The sequence below is a fragment of the Notechis scutatus genome, chromosome 8, assembly GCF_049901735.1.
Source record: "Notechis scutatus isolate UNSWTSFEM ecotype Mainland chromosome 8, rNotScu1.2, whole genome shotgun sequence".
NCBI classification, from domain to species: Eukaryota; Metazoa; Chordata; class Lepidosauria; order Squamata; family Elapidae; genus Notechis; species Notechis scutatus.
In genome coordinates, this window is record NC_142016.1 from 26,439,186 (window position 1) to 26,459,006 (window position 19,821).

At 48.6% G+C, this 19,821-nt stretch overlaps 2 protein-coding genes across 3 annotated transcripts in view; both read left to right on the plus strand.

The window, feature by feature from the left end:
* CAPNS1 (calpain small subunit 1) overlaps nucleotides 1–19,821 on the plus strand; it is a 186,504-nt gene that overhangs the window by 17,915 nt on the left and 148,768 nt on the right. The window lies entirely within an intron of this gene.
* On the plus strand, nucleotides 4,755–19,820 carry LOC113429648 (synaptosomal-associated protein 25-like). Its single transcript, XM_087970300.1, has 8 exons — nucleotides 4,755–4,800; nucleotides 11,979–12,110; nucleotides 15,023–15,064; nucleotides 15,201–15,249; nucleotides 16,146–16,263; nucleotides 16,804–16,932; nucleotides 17,487–17,631; nucleotides 18,738–19,820. Exons 2-8 carry the CDS (start codon nucleotides 12,039–12,041, stop codon nucleotides 18,804–18,806), a joined length of 624 nt encoding a protein of 207 aa, XP_087826426.1. The 5' UTR covers nucleotides 4,755–4,800; nucleotides 11,979–12,038; the 3' UTR covers nucleotides 18,807–19,820.

The window sequence follows — 19,821 nt, forward strand, 5'->3', positions numbered from 1 at the left end:
TATCATCATCATCATCTCTATCTCTTTATCTATCTATCTATCTCCTATCTATCTAACTACCTACCTATCCTCTCTCTCTCTCTATCATCTCTATCATGTGTGTGTGTGTGTGTGTATATATATATATATATGTATGTATATGTATGTGTGTGTGTGTGTGTGTGTGTGTAATGTGCTTTTAAAGTTGTAGCAACGTTTCGGCAGAATCTCATCTGCCATCATCAGGCTTCTGTATTGTGTTCGTCTGTGAGTCAGACTTTCACAGCCGTTTCTGTTTTAAATTTGGGGCTAGCCTACTGCTGTGCCAGAATGGTTTTTTCTTCATCCTGATTGGTTGGGAGTCTTGGTCTGTGTTTATTGGTGTTTGTTACCAATAAACACAGACCACCCAATCAGGATGAAGAAAAAACCATTCTGGCACAGCAGTAGGCTAGCACCAAATTTAAAACAGAAACGGCTGTGAAAGTCTGACTCACAGACGAACACAATACAGAAGCCTGATGATGGCAGATGAGATTCTGCCGAAACGTTGCTACAACTTTAAAAGCACAATTATAATGATGTGGGAAAATACCCAAACAAAGCTGAATAACACACATACACACACACACACACACACTGCTCAAAAAAATAAAAGGAACACTTAAACAACACAATGTAACTCCAAGTCAGTCACACTTCTGTGAAATCAAACTGTCCACTTAGGTAGCAACACTGTTTGACAATCAATTTCACATGCTGTTGTGCAAATGGAATAGACAACAGGTGGAAAGCAGAGATCCCCAATAAAGGAGTGGTTCTGCAGGTGGTGACCACAGACCACTTCTCATTTCCCATACTTTCTGGCTGATGGTTTGGTCACTTTTGAATGCCGGCGGTGCTTTCACTCTAGTAGTAGCATGAGATGGAGTCTACAACCCACACAAGTGGCTCAGGTAGTGCAGCTCATCCAGGATGGCACATCAATGCGAGCTGTGGCAAGAAGGTTTGCTGTGCCTGTCAGCGTAGTGTCCAGAGCATGGAGGCGCTACCAGGAGACAGGCCAGTACATCAGGAGACGTGGAGGAGGCCGTAGGAGGGCAACAACCCAGCATCAGGACAGCTACCTCCGCCTTTGTGCAAGGAGGGACAGGAGGAGCACTGCCAGAGCCCTGCAAAATGACCTCCAGCGGGCCACAAATGTGCATGTGGCTGTTCAAACGGTCAGAAACAGACTCCATGAGGGTGGTATGAGGGCCCGACGTCCACAGGTGGGGGTTGTGCTTACAGCCCAACACCGTGCAGGACGTTTGGCATTTGCCAGAGAACACCAAGATTGGCAAATTCACCACTGGCGCCCTGTGCTCTTCTCAGATAAAAGCAGGTTCACACTGAGCACATGTGACAGACGTGACAGGGTCTGGAGACGCCGTGGAGAACGTTCTACTGTCTGCAATATCCTCCAGCATGACCGGTTTGGCAGTGGGTCAGTAATGGTGTGGGGTGGCATTTCTTTAGGGGGCCGCACAGCCCTCCATGTGCTCGCCAGAGGTAGCCTGACTGCCATCAGGTACCGAGATGAGATCCTCAGACCCCTTGTGAGACCATATGCTGGTGCGGTTGGCCCTGGGTTCCTCCTAATGCAAGACAATGCTAGACCTCATGTGGCTGGAGTGTGTCAGCAGTTCCTGCAAGACGAGGCATTGATGCTATGGACTGGCCCGCCCGTTCCCCAGACCTGAATCCAATTGAGCACATCCGGGACATCATGTCTCGCTCCATCCACCGAGGTCACGTTGCACCACAGACTGTCCAGGAGTTGGGGGATGCTTTAGTCCAGGTGTGGGAGGAGATCCCTCAGGAGACCATCCGCCACCTCATCAGGAGCATGGCCAGGCATTGTAGGAGGTCATAAAGGCACGTGGAGGCCACACACACTACTGAGCCTCATTCTGACTTGTTTTAAGGACATTACATCAAAGTTGGATCAGCCTGTAGTGTTTTTTTCCACTTTAATTTTGAGTGTAACTCCAAATCCAGACCTGCATAGGTTGCTAAATTTGATTTCCATTGATAATTTTTGTGTGATTTTGTTGTCAGCACATTCAACTATGTAATGAACAAAGTATTTAATAAGAATATTTCATTCATTCAGATCTAGGATGTCTTATTTTTGTGTTCCCTTTATTTTTTGAGCAGTGTGTGTGTGTGTGTGTGTGTGGTGTGTATGTATATATATATATGTGTGTGTGTGTGTGTGTGTGTGTGTGTGTGTGTGTGTGTTCTCTCTCTCTCATCTACCTACCTACCTACCTCTCTCTCTCTTATCATCTCTCATCTCTATCTTTCTATCATCTATCATCTACCTACCTACCATCTATATATCATCATCTCTCATCTATCATATCTATATCTATCTATCTACCTACTTATCATATCTATCTATCTATCTATCTATCTATCTATCTATCTATCTATCTATCTATCTGATTTGTTTGTCACCCATTCCATCTAGAGGCAATTTCTGGGCAGCTTACAAACATTAAAAAACTGATAAAACATTAGCATGATGAAGTAATAATAACAAACCAAATAATCGTTACGAGGGGAGCACTAACCACATGGGGAGAGGTTGGAGCTTTTAAGATAAATCGATAGCCCCCTGCGGACCGATGCATCTGTGTTGGGCTCCCAGCCAGGCTCCAAGACGTCACAAAGGGATTGTCTGCCTAGAATAAAACGACCCTTGGAAAACATTGGATGAGAGTTTTCTTCTGGAATACCATTCTCCTCTCTCCTGCTCTCTCTCTCTCTCTCTCTCTCTCTCTCTCTCTGTGTGTGTGTGTGTGTGTGTTTGTTTGTTTTGTGTTCCACCCTGTTTGAGAACCACCGGAGAGATTAAAATATTCTCCCAGGGGATTTTTGAAACCAAGGATGAAAATGGGCTGCAGGTGACAAGATGAGGCAGGGCGAGCTTCATGTTTTCTTGCAAAGAAAGCTCCCCACAAGCCAAGTTTTTCTTCCATCAGACCCCGAGTGATCTCTTTTGGCAAGTTGTCATCCACGCCTCCGGTGATGGGGTTTGCCTGTAAGTGTGCCAGCTGTCTTGGGTGTCTCGGGCGCCCACTCTGTTTTCGGAGAGCTCAGTGGAAACAGGGATAAAAGTTGCCTGGATTTTAATGTGGGTTGTCACACAACGATGCTTCCTTGGCAGGAAATGGATCTCATCTTTGAATCTCTGAGTCTCCCAATAAAGCCGATTGCCGCAATATATTTATTATTTGCAGCCACGATGTAGGCTAGATGAGACCAACATTTCCAGGAATATATGTGTTGTGGGTAGCCAGCTACGCAGTCGAACATCCCCCCGCAATCAACAGTGGATTTATTCCACTGGCATCCAACAACATACGCCTCCCACTTTTTCTGAAATTAATTTATTCCTCGATTATATTGCTTTCACAAACACAGAGAACACAGCAAGTGCTAAATATTCATCTGGAGAATGACACTTGAGCTCCCTGTTTTCTCCTTGAAGCTCAACAAGCAGGTTTTGCCCAGTGATTTAAGGGTAAAGAGGGATGCCCCTGGGATATTGAAGCAAATGTAACTTGACTCACTTTCTCGAGTCGTCTTTTGACCTTTTCTCTATGGGGATCCCATGTCGGCATTTGTTCTGTTTGGGTTTTTTTTTGAAACGGGTGAATACTGAAGAAAAGTGAGAAGACCACGGAACCCTTGGTCTGGAGTAAGGAAAAGGTTACTACCCACCAAGAACTAAGAAGAAATTTCCTGCAGAACAATTAAGCAGCGGAACTGCTTCCCTCCAGAAGTTGTGAGTGCCCATTACTGGAGGTTTTCAAGAAGAGACTGGACAGGCATTTGTCTGGAATGGCCTAGGGCCGGGATGTCAAAAGTTGCTAAGGTTGGACGCCTCTGGCACAGGATCTCCTGCTCGAGCAGGAGGTTGGACTAGAAGACCTCCAAAGTCCCTTCCAACTCAGTTTTGACCAAACTCCCTTTTCAGAGAAGACTGCTCCTCCTCCTCTTCTTCTTCTTCTTCTTCTTCTTCTTCTTCTTCTTCTTCTTCTTCTTCTTCTTCTTCTTCTTCTTCTTCTTCTTCTTCTTCTTCTTCTTCTTCTTCTTCTTCTTCTTCTTCTTCTTCTTCTTCTTCTTCTTCTTCTTCTTCTTCGCCAAACTGGAAGTTATCAAGCTGCGGTGCCCAATTACCCAAAGATGCTGCGGTTGCCTTGGTTACCAAGACATCTGCTGGGTAACCAAGAGGTTCCAGTTGCCCAGGTTACAGAGATGTCCAAATTGCCAGGTTACCGTGCCAAAAAGCCCAGGACGTATCGAAATCTTGGACCAGCATTAAGAAGCCAAGACTGGCCAAAGTTCACAGGCCTACCACCCTCAACCTGACCCCCTGACCCTCTGGCTCTCCATGCCTCAGGATGGAGGAGGGGTCCCTGGGGGCTTAAAGTTCATTGTGTCAACCGCACAGCTGCTCAGGTGACAGCACCAACTTGCCATCTCCATCCTCCCGGCCTCTCATCAGGTTGCCCCTGGCAACAGCATCCCCTGGAGGGAGGGAAGGCGAGGGTACCAGCTCCAGCCCTTCCCTACCCTTTCTTTTTTCCCCAACCAGGCAGCCAATGGGGAGATTCCACCAGCTGCCTTTCAGGGTCCCTGCCCAATGGCTTCTCTCCAGAGGCGGGAGCCAGGCTGCCTTGATCTTGGATGGGAAGGCGTGGCTCCTTTCTGGATGAAGCTTGGGGTGAGCAGAGAAGAGAAGAAAGGCAGAGAAGCAGGAAGAGGTATGTGGGGATGGGGGCGGCAACGGGGCGGGATATCGGGGTGGTGGGCTGCAGAAGGAGACCCCCCAATGGATGGAGGGACCCTTAGGAAAGTCAACTTTCACCACAAGCATCCTTGCATATTTTGCCCGGGTGCTGAACTTGATGTAAAGCTGATCCTGGGTTTTCTCCTGGGGGACAAACTCTGATTTTTTGGGGGGAGGGGAGGGAGCTGTGTGCGATCCCACATCCCTTGCAAGCCTCTTTCTCCAATGCGTCAGAGGCAACCACATGGGTTCTTTGACTTCTCCGGCAACCTGTTGTTTACTCCACTCAGTTGGCAAACTGGCAAAAGGCTCGGAGGTTTGTGGGTTGAAAAAGTGAATTTGCCAGGGGGGAAAAAAACATCTTTTTTTGCCAGGAAAACAGTCAACAGTGCCTGGGAAAATCCACAGGTTTTTTCCCCCCGTGAGTCTTTTGAGCTGTGTGGCAGCCCAGCAAGGCTGCTTTCGGGAACCGGGGAAGTGCGTGTAGCTCTCTCTCTGTCTGTGTGTGTGTGTATGTGCAGGTTGTTTGGAGAAGCAACCAGCCAGACAGTGAAGACACAGAGCTGCCACCTTCAACCTGGCGCCCTCCTGATGCCTCGCGTTACCCCTCCTCTCCAGCCTTGTGGAGACCCCCAAAATAAGAGCCCCCCAATATATTTTTTCATGTACTTGCAAGGTTATAACCCAGGAACTTCCTACAGGAAGCTTGCCGATTCTTGCCCCCAGAGGGTCCAGTCTGGAGGTGGGATGGAGACGGGTCCATATCTCTTTGGAGGGTCTTTGCAGCTGCTTTTTCTAGGTTTTTCCAGAGGTGAAAGATGGGGACACATCTGGCCTATCTGGACCCACAGCTGGATAAGTTGGTTAAACAGGACTCAACCTTTCCTCCTGGGTGTCTCCTGAGGAAGAATTTATATTTAAGGATTCCGCCAGGGTTGCAGGGTTAATGATCTCCTTGAAATCAATCTTTCCTCTCCCTGGTTTGTCTCGCAGCTTTTGGCTTGAAGCGGATTCTCTTTTCCTTGCCACGATCACTTTTCCGTTCTAGACTTGGAGATTCCAGTTGCAGAGGGCAGGTCTGGTATGAGAGGTCGACCTGTGGCGTATCAGCCTGCTCTTTTGCAAACACTGGCCCTTTCCTTCTTATGCTTTCTTTATTCCAAGATGCTTCAGCTGATCTTTGCAAAGAGAAGGTCTCTTAAACAGATGGTAACGCCGGTAACAAAGTTAGCATGTTCTCGTTATACTTGGGTATCCTTCTGGATTCATGGCATACATTTTCACGAGTTGGGGTGTAGTTAGACAGGGAATGCTCTCTGCTCAAATGCATTTCTCTGATGCAAAAAATAAAATTAAAAAACACCCTCCAAAACCAACTCTGCGCCACCCAAAAAGGGTGCAACAAGTTGGAACGAAATAAGGCAGTTTGTCCCAAGCAGATTGAGCCAAGCGGCAGGGACGGTTGGGGTCTGCTATAATCCTAGTCCTGCAGGTTGAGGATGTCTGGACAAATTAATGGAGACAAAAGGCCATTAATAAACAATGATGGAATGAACCAAAACTGCCCAGAGTCACTTTGCAGAATGAGCTGAGCAGCATATAGATTTAATACATGATAGATGATAGATAGATAGATAGATAGATAGATAGATGATAGATAGATGATAGATAGATAGATAGATAGATAGATAGATAGATGATAGATAGATAGATAGATAGATAGATAGATAGATAGATAGATAGATAGATAGATAGATAGATAGATAGATAGATAGATAGATAGATAGATGGATGGATGGATGGATGGATGGATGGATGGATGATAGGTAGGTAGACCCAGATAATAGATGATAAATAGACAGAGATAGATTATACATGATAGATATAGCAATAGATAAATGATAGATATAGACAGAGACATAGATAATAATGATAGACAGAGATAGAAAGAGATACAGACAGACAAATAACATAGATGATGGAGAAATAGAGACAGATAGAGAGATAATAGATGCAGAGATCATAGGTACAGATAGATAGCGGTAGATAGATTGTAATATAAGATAGATAGATGATAGACAGACAGACAGAGAGAGAGAGAGAGAGAGACAAATAGACAGATTATTTACACGACAGAGGATGAATGTATAGGTGAATGATAGGGTAGATAAATGAGATATGGATAGTTAGTTAGTTAGTTAGTTAGTTAGTGAGATAGACAGTGAGATAGCACCCAAGAAAGAGACAGAGGAACAGACAGAGACAGATAAAGATAGGAGGGAGAGAGAGAAGAGAGAGATGTGTGTGTGGTGTGTGTGTGTGTGTGCGAGAGAGAGAGAAATGATAGACAGACAGGTAGCATGCTGAGAATTTTTGGCAACCACAGTGTTGTTGTGGGGCAGAAGTTGGACCAATCTGAGCAGAGCCAGGTTCAAGTCCCCCTCCCAGCCGTGAAAACTCATCAGGTGACTTTACGCCAATCCTTCTCTCTCAGTCCAGCCTACCTGATAGGGTTGTTGTGGGTTACTTACATGATGAAACAGCTTTGTGAGGGACCCTTGGGAAGCCGCGACACCCCTGTGTGGGCTCCTGAAATGAACAAAGAGAAGAAGGCAAGGGAAAAAAAAACCCTTGATGTAAGGGTACTCCAAGGACCCTCCGCTTCCCTCTCGGCTCCCCCACAGCTCCATCAAGGGCCTCCTTTTCCATTCGGTCTCTGAGTCACTCTCAACAGCTTCATTAAACGGAGGTCCTGGGTGCGCGTGAAAAAGATATCTTTTTCTGGCCCCAAATAATGGCCAAATTAGGCGGCCGTCCCCAGCGAGCCTGGAATGGACAGTCATCCTCTGAAGAGCTCTTTTTCTTTGGTGGCGCCAATTTAATCCACGCACATCTGGGGGGGGGGGAAACCACTTCAAAACCCTTGCGTTGTCTCGATGGACGAGGAGGACGGGATCGCCGCTTTTGATCAGACCGTTCCCGTTTGCGTTTTGTCCTGGGGGGGCTCCAAACGGGGAGCGAAGAGCAGGACGTATGGTGATGGGGCAGCCCCCTCCTCACTTTGTCTGCTGGCAGCTTTAAAAGGCCGTTTGGGAGACATTTGCAATTTCCCAGGTTTTTTTTTTATAAAAATCCCTTCGGAGGTGGAAAAGTGGAGAAGTGCCGGATGACTCTGAGCAGCCAAGAGGGAAGTTTTAAGCGGGGCAAAGTTTCTGGCAAGGGACCAGCTGACATTCGGACTGCCAGATCGCCACAATCTGTCGCTTCTTAGCAGGCAGGCGGTCCTTGAGTTATGACCCCAATTTGTCTGTGGAGATTCTCAGTCATTCCAGGTCCTGGTTGTCTCAAAGGTGCTTTTTTTCCAAGAGGCAACTGGGCTTTTGGGGTTTTTCTTTTGAAGGTGTTTTGCTTCTCATCCAAGAAGCTTCTTCAGCTCTGACCGGATGGTGGGGAAGGGTTTGTGTTCCTTGCAGACTGCTGGTCATTTGCATCCTTTTTAGAGGGTTGTTGAGGCCACTTGGAGGTTTATCTCTGTGTCCCCCTGGTGCAAATGGGTGTGACTATAACACGGTCCTTTCAGCAGTTCCAAAAAGGCTCCACACCCATTTGCAGTACTCAGGTGACCCTGAGGACACAGGTAAACCTCCAAGTGGCCTCGATGGCCCTCTAAAAAGGATGCTAATGACCAGCTGTCTCCAAGGAAATATAAATCCTTCTTTTCCCCACCATTCACACAGAGCTGAAGAAGCTTCCTGGATGAGAAGCGAAACGTCTTCAAAGAAAAAACCAGAAAGTCCAGTTGCCTCTTGAAAAAAAAAAAAGCACCTTTGGGATGACCACAATAAAAACCGGAATTTCCATCCCATGCCTGAGTTTACGACCTTTTGGGTCACCGCTCTTAAGTGAATTGCTGGGGTTTTGAAGCGAGTCATGTGGCCGTTAAGCGAATCCAGCTTCTCTCATTGCCTCAGATGTCTGCTGGGAAGGTCACCAAGTGGAGATCACACGGCATTGGAATGTAAATCCATGCCAGTCACCAAGGGTCTGAATTTTGATCGTGTGACGGTGGGGAAGGCTGCAATGGGTTGTAAGAATGAGGACCGATCATAAGTCACTTTTCTCAGCCATAATAGACCGTCACTAAATGAATGGTTATAAGTCAAGGACTGCTTGTATACACTTTTTGAAGGTCCTTTAGGGCAGGAGTCTCCAACAGGGGTGGCATTCAGCTGGTTTGCACCGGTTCACCAGAACCGGTGGTTAACTTTCTCAGCAGTTTGGTCAACTGGTTGTTGAGGTAAATCATTAGGGGATTGGAATCTACCACTGGTCTCCAACCTCAGCAGTTTTAAGGAGCGTGGACTTCAACTCCCAGAATTCCCTGGGTGAGGAATTCTGGGAATTGAAGTCCACAAGTCTTAAAGTGACCCCTGCTTTAGGGTAGAACAAACAACCGTGGAATTCACAATAAAAACCTGGAAAGCTTCTGCTTTTTAGGATAACTGTCAAGCGTAAAGAAGCAGCAGTCAAGCCAAGGCTACTCTAGGCCATTGGTGGAGCAGACAGGAGGGCCTTGGAAAAGATACTCACAGGTTACGATGTGTCTATAGTACAGGCTGTCCTTGACTTATAACAGTTCATTTAGTGACCAAAGTTACAATGGCAGTGCAAAAAAGTGACTTAGGGCTGTTTTTTCACACTTACGACTGTCGCAGCATCCCCGTGGCCAAACGATCAAAACTCCATTGGAAACTGACTCATATTTACGACGGCCACAGTGTCCCGGGAGCACGCAATCCCCTTTTGTGACCGTATGGGGCAGCTGGATTCGCTTCTCCACTGTGTTTCCAACTTAAGAGCTGCAGGGATTCGCTTAACAACGGTGGCAGGAAAGGTCGTAAAATGGGGCAAAAGCCACTTAAGAACTGTGGGGGCCCCATCAAGGATGCCCCTCCTGAGTGAGCCCCCTTCCTTTGTCTTGGTTTGCAAACCAAGGCTTGCTGTAAGAGGTGGAAGAATTGTCAAAAAAAAAAAAAGGGGGGGTTGACACACCCACAAAGTTGCTAATGGGAGGTAGTAGATGCCCCCCCCACCCCCCCCATCACTCTCTTCCCACACACCCCGGAGCAAATCCTTATTGTCTTCTACGGGAACGACACTGGCAGCTTCCTGAGTTCGCCGCTATAAATAAGCGAAGTTTTTAAACAAGGGCATTTTTCCCCCCTCTCCGCCTCTCCTCCTTCTGTGGAAGGTGACAGCAACAACCCCCGGGTTTTGTTCTCCAGAGGCATCCTGGGCCCTCCCCCCTTTCCTCCCCACCCCAAGTGCTATCTTTGGCTGCCGGGAAGGGGAGGGGGTCAGCTCTGTGCCTCCCCCTCCTCTGCCCGCTGCTTGGCATAAGAAGATCCGCACACAAAGGCAACACCTGGCCTGCAAAGCTTCGCCAGGGATGCTCTTGGGGGGGGGTGGAGGGGAGGGGAGGGGAGGGAGGGAGGCAGCAGAAGGTGGGGAAGACCTGAGCTGTGGGGGGGGAACTGGGGGCGGGGGCGGGAGAGCGGCGGTTCCTGGCTGCCGACCCGTGACAGCTGTGCTTTTCCCACGCGGTAATTACACGCTTGGGGGATCCGGTGTGGGAGATTTGGGTTTTGAGGGTGGGCGGGGAGGAGGGGGCTGCCCGCAGGGGTGGGGATGGGGTGGGCTGTGGTCCTCCCTGGTTGGGGTCCCCTTCTTGGGGTGGGGAAACAGTGACAATATATATAGAACAACTGACACCCAGTGGGTGGGGCAAGGGAGTCGCGTGGCCCCTGACAAGTTGTGCCACTCGGGGTCGCCGTGGGTTTATTTTTAGGCAGAGACCAGGCACTGAAAGGGAATTGGGCTCTGTGTGGTGTGTGTGTGTGTGTGTGTGTGTGTCTAGATACAGATTAGCAGAGTTGGAAGGGACCTTGTAGGTCATCTAGTCTACCCCCCCCCCATCCAAGTAGACCCTACACCAGGGGATCTCCAACCTTGGCCACTTTAAGACTTGTGGACTTCATCAACTCCCAGAATTCCCCAGCCAGCAAAGCCTTAAGTCTTAAAGTAGCCAAAGCTGGCAGACGAATTCTGGGAGTTGAAGTCCACAAGTCTTAAAGTGACCAAGGTTGGAGACATTTTTGACAGGTGGCGGTCCACTCTGCTCCTGGGGAGGAAAGCAGAGGTGGGATTCAGCCGGTTCTGACCTGTTCTAGAGAACCGGTAGCAGAAACTTTGAGTAGTTCGGAGAACCGGCCAATCCCACCTCTGACTGGCCCCGCCAATCCAATCTCTTCTCTGCCTCCCATTGAGGCCCAGCTGATCGGCTGGATCTCCTTTGGTTGCCCCGCACAGGAGAACGGAGCTGGAAAGCAGGTTAGTGGGGTGGGGAGGGAAGGGGGATTTTGCAGGATCCTTCCCCCGCCACACTCACCAAGCCACGGCCACAGAACTGGTAGTAAAAAAAATGAATACCACCACTGGTGTGTGTATGTATGTGTGTGTGGGGTGTGTATCCATCCATGCATACATGCACAGGTAGAATAAATTCAGTGGCGCCCGTGTGGCAGTTGTGCATTTTTGTTTCATTTTATGCCGGGTGCTTTTTCATTGTATTTTCCTTATTTTTGTTTTTGAACTGTTTCGATAGTTCGCTTTGAGGATTTTTTGGGGGTGGTTGTGGGGGTGTGTGCCCAGAGTCACATCTATGAAATGGGCAGGTCTAACAATGTAATAAATAAATTTAAGAAACCCACTTTCTAGGGCTTGGTACAAAAACTCAAGGCGCCTGGGATTTTTTTTAAAAAAAGAAAGCAAGTTTCTAGCCCTCATGGCTATGAGGTCATATTTGAATTCCCTGTGCCAGCTGGGGGATGCTGGGAGTTGAAGTCCACCCACCTAAAGTGGCCAAGATTGGGGAAAGATACGGTAGATCAGGGGTCTCCAACCTTGGCCACTTTATGACTTGTGGACTTTAACTCCCAGAATTCTGGGGATTGAAGTCCACAGGTCTTAAAGTGGCCAAGCTTGGAGACCCCTGCGGTAGATCATCTCACGGATGGGTTGCCCACCTACCCAAAAGATATTTCTCCCCTTGGTACAAACACACACACACACGCACACACGTTTTCTTTTGCAGGAGACGCTGGCCCTTCCATCCAAGGGCACCCTCTCCCTCTGCGCTCTCCCGGGGGATCCCAGCATGGCAGCCTCCAGGGTGGCAGGGTCCGAGTCGGAAGACCTGGAGCAACGGATCCACCACATCAACAATGAGGTGGGAGGCTTTGCCAAGGCAGGCAACAATCTCCAAGCCCCTTCCTCGCTTGCTGCAGCCCCATATTCCTTCTTGGCACTCCTTCCTTCCTTCCTTCCTTCCTTCCTTCCTTCCTTCCTTCCTTCCTTCCTTCCTTCCTTCCTCCCTCCCTCCCTCCCTCCCTCCCTCCCTCCCTCCCCCTTCCGTCCTTCCTCTCTCCCTCTTCCCTTCCTTCCTCCTTTCTTCCTCTCCTCATCTCCTCTTCCCTCCCTCCTTCCTCCTTCCTCCCTCTCCTCCTCTCCTCTTCCTTCTTTCCTTCCTTCCCCTCTCCCTCTCCTCCTCTTCTCTTCTTCCCACCCTCCTTCCTTCCTTCATCCCTCCTTCCCTCTCCTCATCTCCTCTTCCTTCCTTCCTTCCTTCCTTCCTCCTCCCTCCCTCCCTCCCCCTTCCGTCCTTCCTCTCTCCCTCTTCCCTTCCTTCCTCCTTTCTTCCTCTCCTCATCTCCTCTTCCCTCCTTCCTTCCTCCTTCCTTCCTCTCCTCCTCTCCTCTTCCTCCCTCCCTCCCTCCTCCCTCTCCTCCTCTCCTCTTCCTTCTTTCCTTCCTTCCTCTCTCCCTCTCCTCCTCTTCTCTTCTTCCCACCCTCCTTCCTTCCTTCATCCCACCTTCCCTCTCCTCATCTCCTCTTCCTTCCTTCCTTCCTCCTCCCTCCCTCCCTCCCCCTTCCGTCCTTCCTCTCTCCCTCTTCCCTTCCTTCCTCCTTTCTTCCTCTCCTCATCTCCTCTTCCCTCCTTCCTTCCTCCTTCCTTCCTCTCCTCCTCTCCCCTTCCTTCCGTCCTTCCTCTCTCCCTCTTCCCTTCCTCCCTCCTTCCTTCGTCTCCTCATCTCCTCTTCCTTCCTTCCTTCCTCCTCCCTCCCTCCCTCCCTCTTCCCTTCCTTCCTTCCTTCCTTCCTTCCTTCCTTCCTTCCTTCCTCCATCCAGGAGGGAGCAACCAGGGAGCAAAATTTCCCACTTGTTACAGGAAGTCCTTGAATTCGAGCTATTCATTTAGTGACCATTCATAGTTATAACAGCACCTGAAAAGGTAACATGTCCCAGTTTTCACACTTACGACCGTTGCCGCATCCCCATGGTCACGTGATCAAACTTCGGCCGTTTGTCCACTGACTTGTACTTACGACGGTTGCTATATCCCTGGGGGAGTCCCATGATCCCCTTTTGCGACCATCTGACAAGCAAAGCCGACGGGGGAAGCCGGATTCCCTGAACGACCGCGGGACCAAGTGAACAACTGCAGTGGTTCCCTTAACAACTTGGGGCAAGGAAGGTCGTACAGTGGGACGAAACTTGCTTAACGACTGTCTTGCTCAGCAACAGACACGTACGGCTCAAGGGTGGCTGCTCATCCCTGGGTCGTCTGGGTTCCTCCCGCTACCCTCAAAGGACGTAAAACGGCAGGATCAAATTGTTCAGGGCGGATCAGGAAACCCGCTGGGAGGTTTGTCAATTAGACTCCTGCGGGTTTAATTAATATTTTGTCCCTTTGAATGAGCAGCTTCTGGAGCCTGCAAATAATTCCCCTTTCACGACGTTGTAGCCTGACTAGCAAATAACTGGGTAACGGCTCCTCAGCCGTCCTTTAGATCCACTGGCCTTTCCTTATTTTTCGATCCGCAGAATGGTGCGGATTTTTTTGCTAATACATGTAAAGCAAAATAAAGAAAATTGTAATTAAAGCCATCCAGTCGCAGGGCAATTAAACAGCAGTTTAATCAACAGTTTACTCATCATAAATGTTGCTGCCGTGTGGAACAAATACCAATTAATGGCAGAGGCCTCCAGCAAAAAGCTTCTAATGAAACTTTCAGTGGAATTTCCTCAAAGACGGAAAACCACAAGGAAAGCCTTAAATTCCAGGCTTATTTCATTAAGGGCTGGACAGAAATTTAAATTCATGATGATTGAATGAAATCTAGAATCTGAACGGTATACAGACAGTGCTCAACATCATCTTCACTTAATGATCCCCCATCATCCCTGGCTTGGTGGAGTCTGTGCAACTGAATAGAGCTAGCGGAGTCTTTTTCATGGCCAGATGCCTTTCCTGTCGCTGATGAGGAGTTTTGTTCAGCAGATACAATTCTCAGTGTGCCCAGAGAGAGAAATATCTGCCTCTGCCTAGGATTCGAACTCACAGCCTCCTGATTGTGAGGCGAGAACTCCACCGCACCATTCCTAGATAGTTCTCAAAATACGACCATAAATTTAATGACGGTCTAAAGTTACAATGGGATTTTAAAAAGTGACTTATGGCTGTTTTTCACACCCATGACCATCGTAGCGACCCTGTAGTCACGGGATCAACATTCAGATGCTTGGCAACTGCTTCATACTTACGACCGTTGCTGGGTGCCAAGATCACGTCTTGTGACTGTCTGACCAGCAAACTCAAGGAAACAAGCCATGTAACACCTGCGGTGATTTGCCTTAGCAACAGCAGCAAGAAATCCACTTATCCAATGTCTCGTTTAGCAAGAGAAACATCGGGCTTGATTGTGGTCGTAAGCCGAGGACTATATATGCTGAGCCGAAATATCGGCCAGATTTTTTTCCTTTTGCAATCAATTTGTACGTCCTGACAGCAGCTGGAGAGCTTTAGAGATGATCCTGCATCATATTTTTCACTTCCAACTAATGAAAAAAAAATACACAAAGAAGGCCGAAACTGACTCTCTGTTTTTTTATTTAAAAAATCCTATTTTTAAAAAATCGGAAATTTTGGAGCGTCTGCAATGGGGTTTCCAGGATTCTTCATTAAAAACCAGATTTATTTATTTTTTAGTCCGCTCTTCTTTCTTAGATGATACAGAAGGACAGCGGCTGTTTTCCTCTCCTAATATTGCATTCTTCTTTCTTTCTTTTTCTTTTTGGCAGTCTTTGGAAAGTACCAGGCGAATGTTGCAGCTGGTAGATGAGGTAAGAGGCGAGGGAGGAATGAATGGCTTGTTTATGACTAGATCACTGGGTGGGGGGAGAAAAAATGAGTCGCCCGTTTCTGTGGATTTCTAACCAAGCCATTGTTCATTCTTGTTTATTTCTGATTTTCCAACAGAGCAAGGATGCCGGGATTCGAACTCTGGTTATGCTGGATGACCAAGGGGGTAAATGCTGAGGATTTATGGCAGTGTGAAAATTGCTGGATGATCCCCTCGTCCTACATTGCAGTTTCTTTAACCATGGTTTATGTGATGCGCCTAAGTCTTATAAACCAGGGATCTCCAACCATAGCAAGTTTAAGACTGGTAGACTTCAACTCCCAGAATTCCTCAGTCAGCCAGTTCAGGAATTCTGGGAGTCAGAATTGTTAAATCAAATCATGTTATGACAGCGTAAAATTTGAACCTGCATGTTGTTTATCTGGACTTCTTTCCTAATTTTAATACACCACCCCAAGTTCTGGCTGAGTGCAAAGAAATCAGAGAAAAAAGCAAAATAAATCCAGGCCCATCACAATCAGTTAAGGAGGTAGTCCTTGCACTTATGACCACTACAATTCCCCAGTTACATGATTCAAAATCTGGACGTTGGTAAATGGCACGTATTTAGGATGGTTGCAGTGTTTTGTGGTTGTGTGAGCGCCATTTGCGATTTTCCTGGCCAGTTTCTGACAAGCAAAGTCAATGGGTTTTGTTTAATGACAGCATGATTCTCACTTAGCAGCTCAACAAAGGTGGCAAAAGGTAGTAAAATCTCCCGTGACTCACTGAACTTGCTTAGCGACGGAAATTCTGGTGTGGCAGGTGCCATGCAAGTGAAAAAGGGGTGGAAATTTAATTTAATTTTTAATTTATTAATTTATTAATTCTAGCTCTCAAGTTGAGCATGATTCGCTTAACAACTGGGGTGGTTCACTTAACGTCCACAGTAAGAAATGGCCCTAAAATTTGTGTGATGGTCTTCTCCTTGGCTCTTTGGACACGTCCATATGGATGCCCTCGGGAGGGCCCTTCCCGGTCCCCGTGTTCACGGTCTTCCCTCTCCCCCTTCCTCCCCTCAGAGCAGCTGGACCGCATTGAGGACGGCCTAGACCAGATTATCCAAGACATGAAGGAAGCCGAGAAGAACCTCAGCGACATGGCCAAGTGTTGCGGCCTTTTCGTCTGCCCCTGCGCCAAGTGAGTTCTCTGGTGGTTGCGGGAAATGGTTTAGCCAGGATTCGTGGTTAAGTGTGATGCAAGCCACGGCGGCATCTCGCCTGCATGGTTACCCAACACACCAGCTGATTAGACGGTCCCAGATTGGACCCGGGTGCTGCTTCAGTCCCGGATTTCTCCAAGCCCTCTCCAAGGAGCGCAAGGTGTTTGCAGATAGATTGCTCTTGTATAAGGAGGCTTTCCTTCTCCTCCTTGTGGTTCCCTGCTGCCCTTTCCGTCGTGGATTGATTCTGCTCTCTCCTCCTCCAAAGAAGAAGGGGCTCTGGCATGGTTTTCTTCTAGAGAAGCGTCTGCATGACAGGGAGAGAAAGTCAAAGAAATCAAGATGGCTGCCTAAAAAAATGGACACTGCTTGGAAGGCAAGGTGGTGGCTGCCATCTTGACTTCTCTGACCCCCCTGGACCCCCCCCCCCCGTGTCTTCAAGCAGGGAGACCTAGTCATGGTGCAAACGAGGATGACAACCGAAGTGTGGGTTTTTCCTTCTTCCTTTTCCATTCCAGGTTAAAGAACATGAAGGCCATGGAGGCGAGTAAGGCAGCCTCTGGCAATGCCCAGGATGTGGTGTCACAGCAGCCCATGATGATGACCGCTGGGACACAGATGATGATGAGTGGGCCTTTCATCCAGAGGTAGGTCAAAGGGCCTGAGGAGGAGGAGGAGGAGGAGAAGGTCTGGGCGGTCTCCGACGCTCTCTGAGCTTGGTTGCTCTCCTGCAGACGTTTCACGGCCCAACTAGGGAACATCATCAGTGCTAGAAGAGAGTGGGATTTGTGGAGAGGAAGAGGAGAAGGAAAAAGAGGATGAGGAGGATGACTGTGGGGTTCTTGATGTTCTCTGAGATTGGATGTTTCGTTGCAGACCTTTCATGGCCCAACTAGGGAACATCATCAGTGCTAGAAGGGAGTGGAGTATGTGGAGAGGAGGAGAAGGAGGAGGACTATGGGATCCTGGGTGCTGTCTGAGCTTGGCTGTTTTTTTGTAGACCTTTCATGACCCAACTAGGGAACAATATCAATGCTAGAAGGGAGCGGGGTTTTCAGGGAGGAGGAGGAGGAGAATGAATGTCGTGGTCACTTCTTGCTAACAGGAGCAACTTTATCACCTGCAAATCCTAACTATAAGAGTCCCGGAGTCCATCCTTGTGTGAGGATGCGCTCCGAATGCATCTCTTCTTCTTGCCCAGGATAATGAAGGACGACGTGGAGGAAGAGCTAGAGCAGAATTTGACCCAGGTGGACAGTATGCTGAGCAACCTGCGTAGCATGGCGGTGGACATGAGCAACGAAATTGATGTCCAGAGCAAGCAGGTGGAGAATATCAAAGAGAAGGTGAGTGATGCGCCCGGCCGGGAGGAAAAGGCGCCATTAAATCCGATCGTAACGATAGCATCCACATTCATACCTGGAGTAAGTGACACAGGCTTAAGGGTCCCCCAGCAAAATTTGAAACAAAAGAAAACAAAAAGAAAAACCACAGTTTAGATCAGGGGTTTCCCAACCGTAGTAACTTTAAGCGTGGCAGACTTCAACTCCCAGAATTCTCTGCATGGTTGGATGGGGAATTCTGGGAGGTGAAGCCCACGCATCTTAAAGGTTGGGAAACCCCAGTCCAACTGCAAGCCAAATTTGATATATACTGAATTGCAAGCTCTCTCCTCCACCATTACCGTTTGTAAGGGGCTTTTAAGAGCCACAGAGGAATGGTGGTCTTTGCAGCCACGATTATTCTTTTTTTGTTTAACTCATGGCAACTGATCAGGGTTTTTTTGGGGTGGGGGTGGGGGGGGCAAACGCAGGCATGTATTGGGGACAGGAATGGGAATGACTGAGAATTAATAGTGATTCTTTTTTAAAAAAAGTTGTCTGGGTGAAATGTGAGGCTGCGGTGTGGAGGGGAGGTTGATGTTGGAAAGACTCTGATTGAGATGCCCTGTTTGGCCCTGTATTGTTAATTTATTGGAGGAGGGGGTTCAGGGCTAGGATTCAGCCGGTTTGGGAAGGTTTGAGTGAACCGGATGTTAAATTTACATCCGGTTCACCAAACCTGTAGTTGAACCCACCGGCTGGCCCCGCCTACCCTGCCCCTCCCCTCCCAGAGTCTCCACACGGGATTCTGGGAGTTGAAGTCCACAAGTCTTAAAGTGGCCAAGGTTGGAGACCCCCGATCTAGATCGAATACAGCAGGGGTCTTTAAACTTGACAGCTGTCCCAGCCTGCTAAGCCCTGGATTTAAGACTGGTGGACTTCAACTCCCAGAATTCCTCCTCCAGTCATGTTAGCTCAGGAATTCTGGGAGTGGAAGTCCACCAGTCTTACATTTGCTAAATGTGAAGACCCTTGGGATACAGGATAACAGAGTTGGAAGGGATCCTTAAGGTCTTCTAGTCCAACCCCCTGCTCAGCGTTTCTTTGTTTTCTTCTTCTTCCCTCCGCAGGCCATTGCCAATGTGATCAGCATCAGCGAAGCCAACAACCAGACCACCAAGATGCTGAAGAAAGCCTGAGGCCACTCCGGCCCCTCGCTCCCACCCCCACCCCTGCGCCCCCTCCCCACTTCACCAAATGCAACCAGAGTTACCGACTTCGTCCGTCTTCAGCTCCAGAGCGGATGCCTTGCCTTCCAATCCAAGCAATTTAAACCAAGTTTCCTGCGTGAATCTCATCCGTCTTCTGAACCAACATGCATGCTTCCAGGTTGCTAAAGTGATGCCGCCCATGCGAATGGCAAGGGAGGGGGCGTAACCCGAGCTTTGGCCCCCGGGGCTGTGTGTCTGTGTGCATGTTTCCCTTGGCACAAGGACCCACTGGGCTGTCTCAGTATCGCCCAGCCCCTCTTTAATGGCTAAGATGGCTGATTAAGCAGCCACCTTGCTGGAAAAACTGCTCTGTTGAAGAGGAAAGAAACTGCGGTGAGAAACTGACTAGTCCGCTTCCCAGATTCCCCACGGGGGAAAAAGCTAGGAATGGTTATTTTTTCAGCCCAATGGCAAAAAATAAACACCACCACCCCCAATTTGGCTTAGTGGGGCCACAAACGTTTCTGTAGCTGAAGGCTACAGAGCTTGGGGAAGCCAAGAGCCCTGGTGGGACACTTGAGGTCATCCAAACAGGGGTGGGGGTGAATGCTGAAAGAGACAGGGATGATCTATTCTGGGGTATCGACCCAATGATGTGGCTAGAAGTGGGTCCATTAAAAAAAAAACACCCAACAATCCAGCGCTTTAATTTATATTTAGGCTCCATCCAGGCCCTTCCTCCAGGGTCTGTCCGAGGGAAGGGAGGAGAGACTGGGCAAGGCTGGCATGGCCCAACGGAGAGAAGGACCCCGGCCAGCCAGTGGCAGCAGCCCCCCTCCCCATGCCCAGCCCAGGCACCACTCCTGAAAATGTGGCTTGGCTTACATGTCACTGTGGAATCCTTCAACACTGTGCGCCTGTTTTCCTTTCCGTATTTTTTTTTTTTAAATTCTGTTTCTGACTTACAACGTGCGTGATGGGTTTTAAAGTCCAGGCAAATCAT

What these genes read in the sequence shown, in the direction of transcription:
- LOC113429648 (XM_087970300.1), top strand. Translation starts at nt 12,039, where the DNA reads ATGGCAGCCTCCAGGGTGGCAGGGTCCGAGTCGGAAGACCTGGAGCAA. An exon ending in TCCACCACATCAACAATGAG is followed by an intron (nt 12,111 to 15,022) that starts GTGGGAGGCTTT and finishes TCTTTTTGGCAG; the next exon opens with TCTTTGGAAAGTACCAGGCG. An exon ending in AGTGGGCCTTTCATCCAGAG is followed by an intron (nt 16,933 to 17,486) that starts GTAGGTCAAAGG and finishes CTTCTTGCCCAG; the next exon opens with GATAATGAAGGACGACGTGG.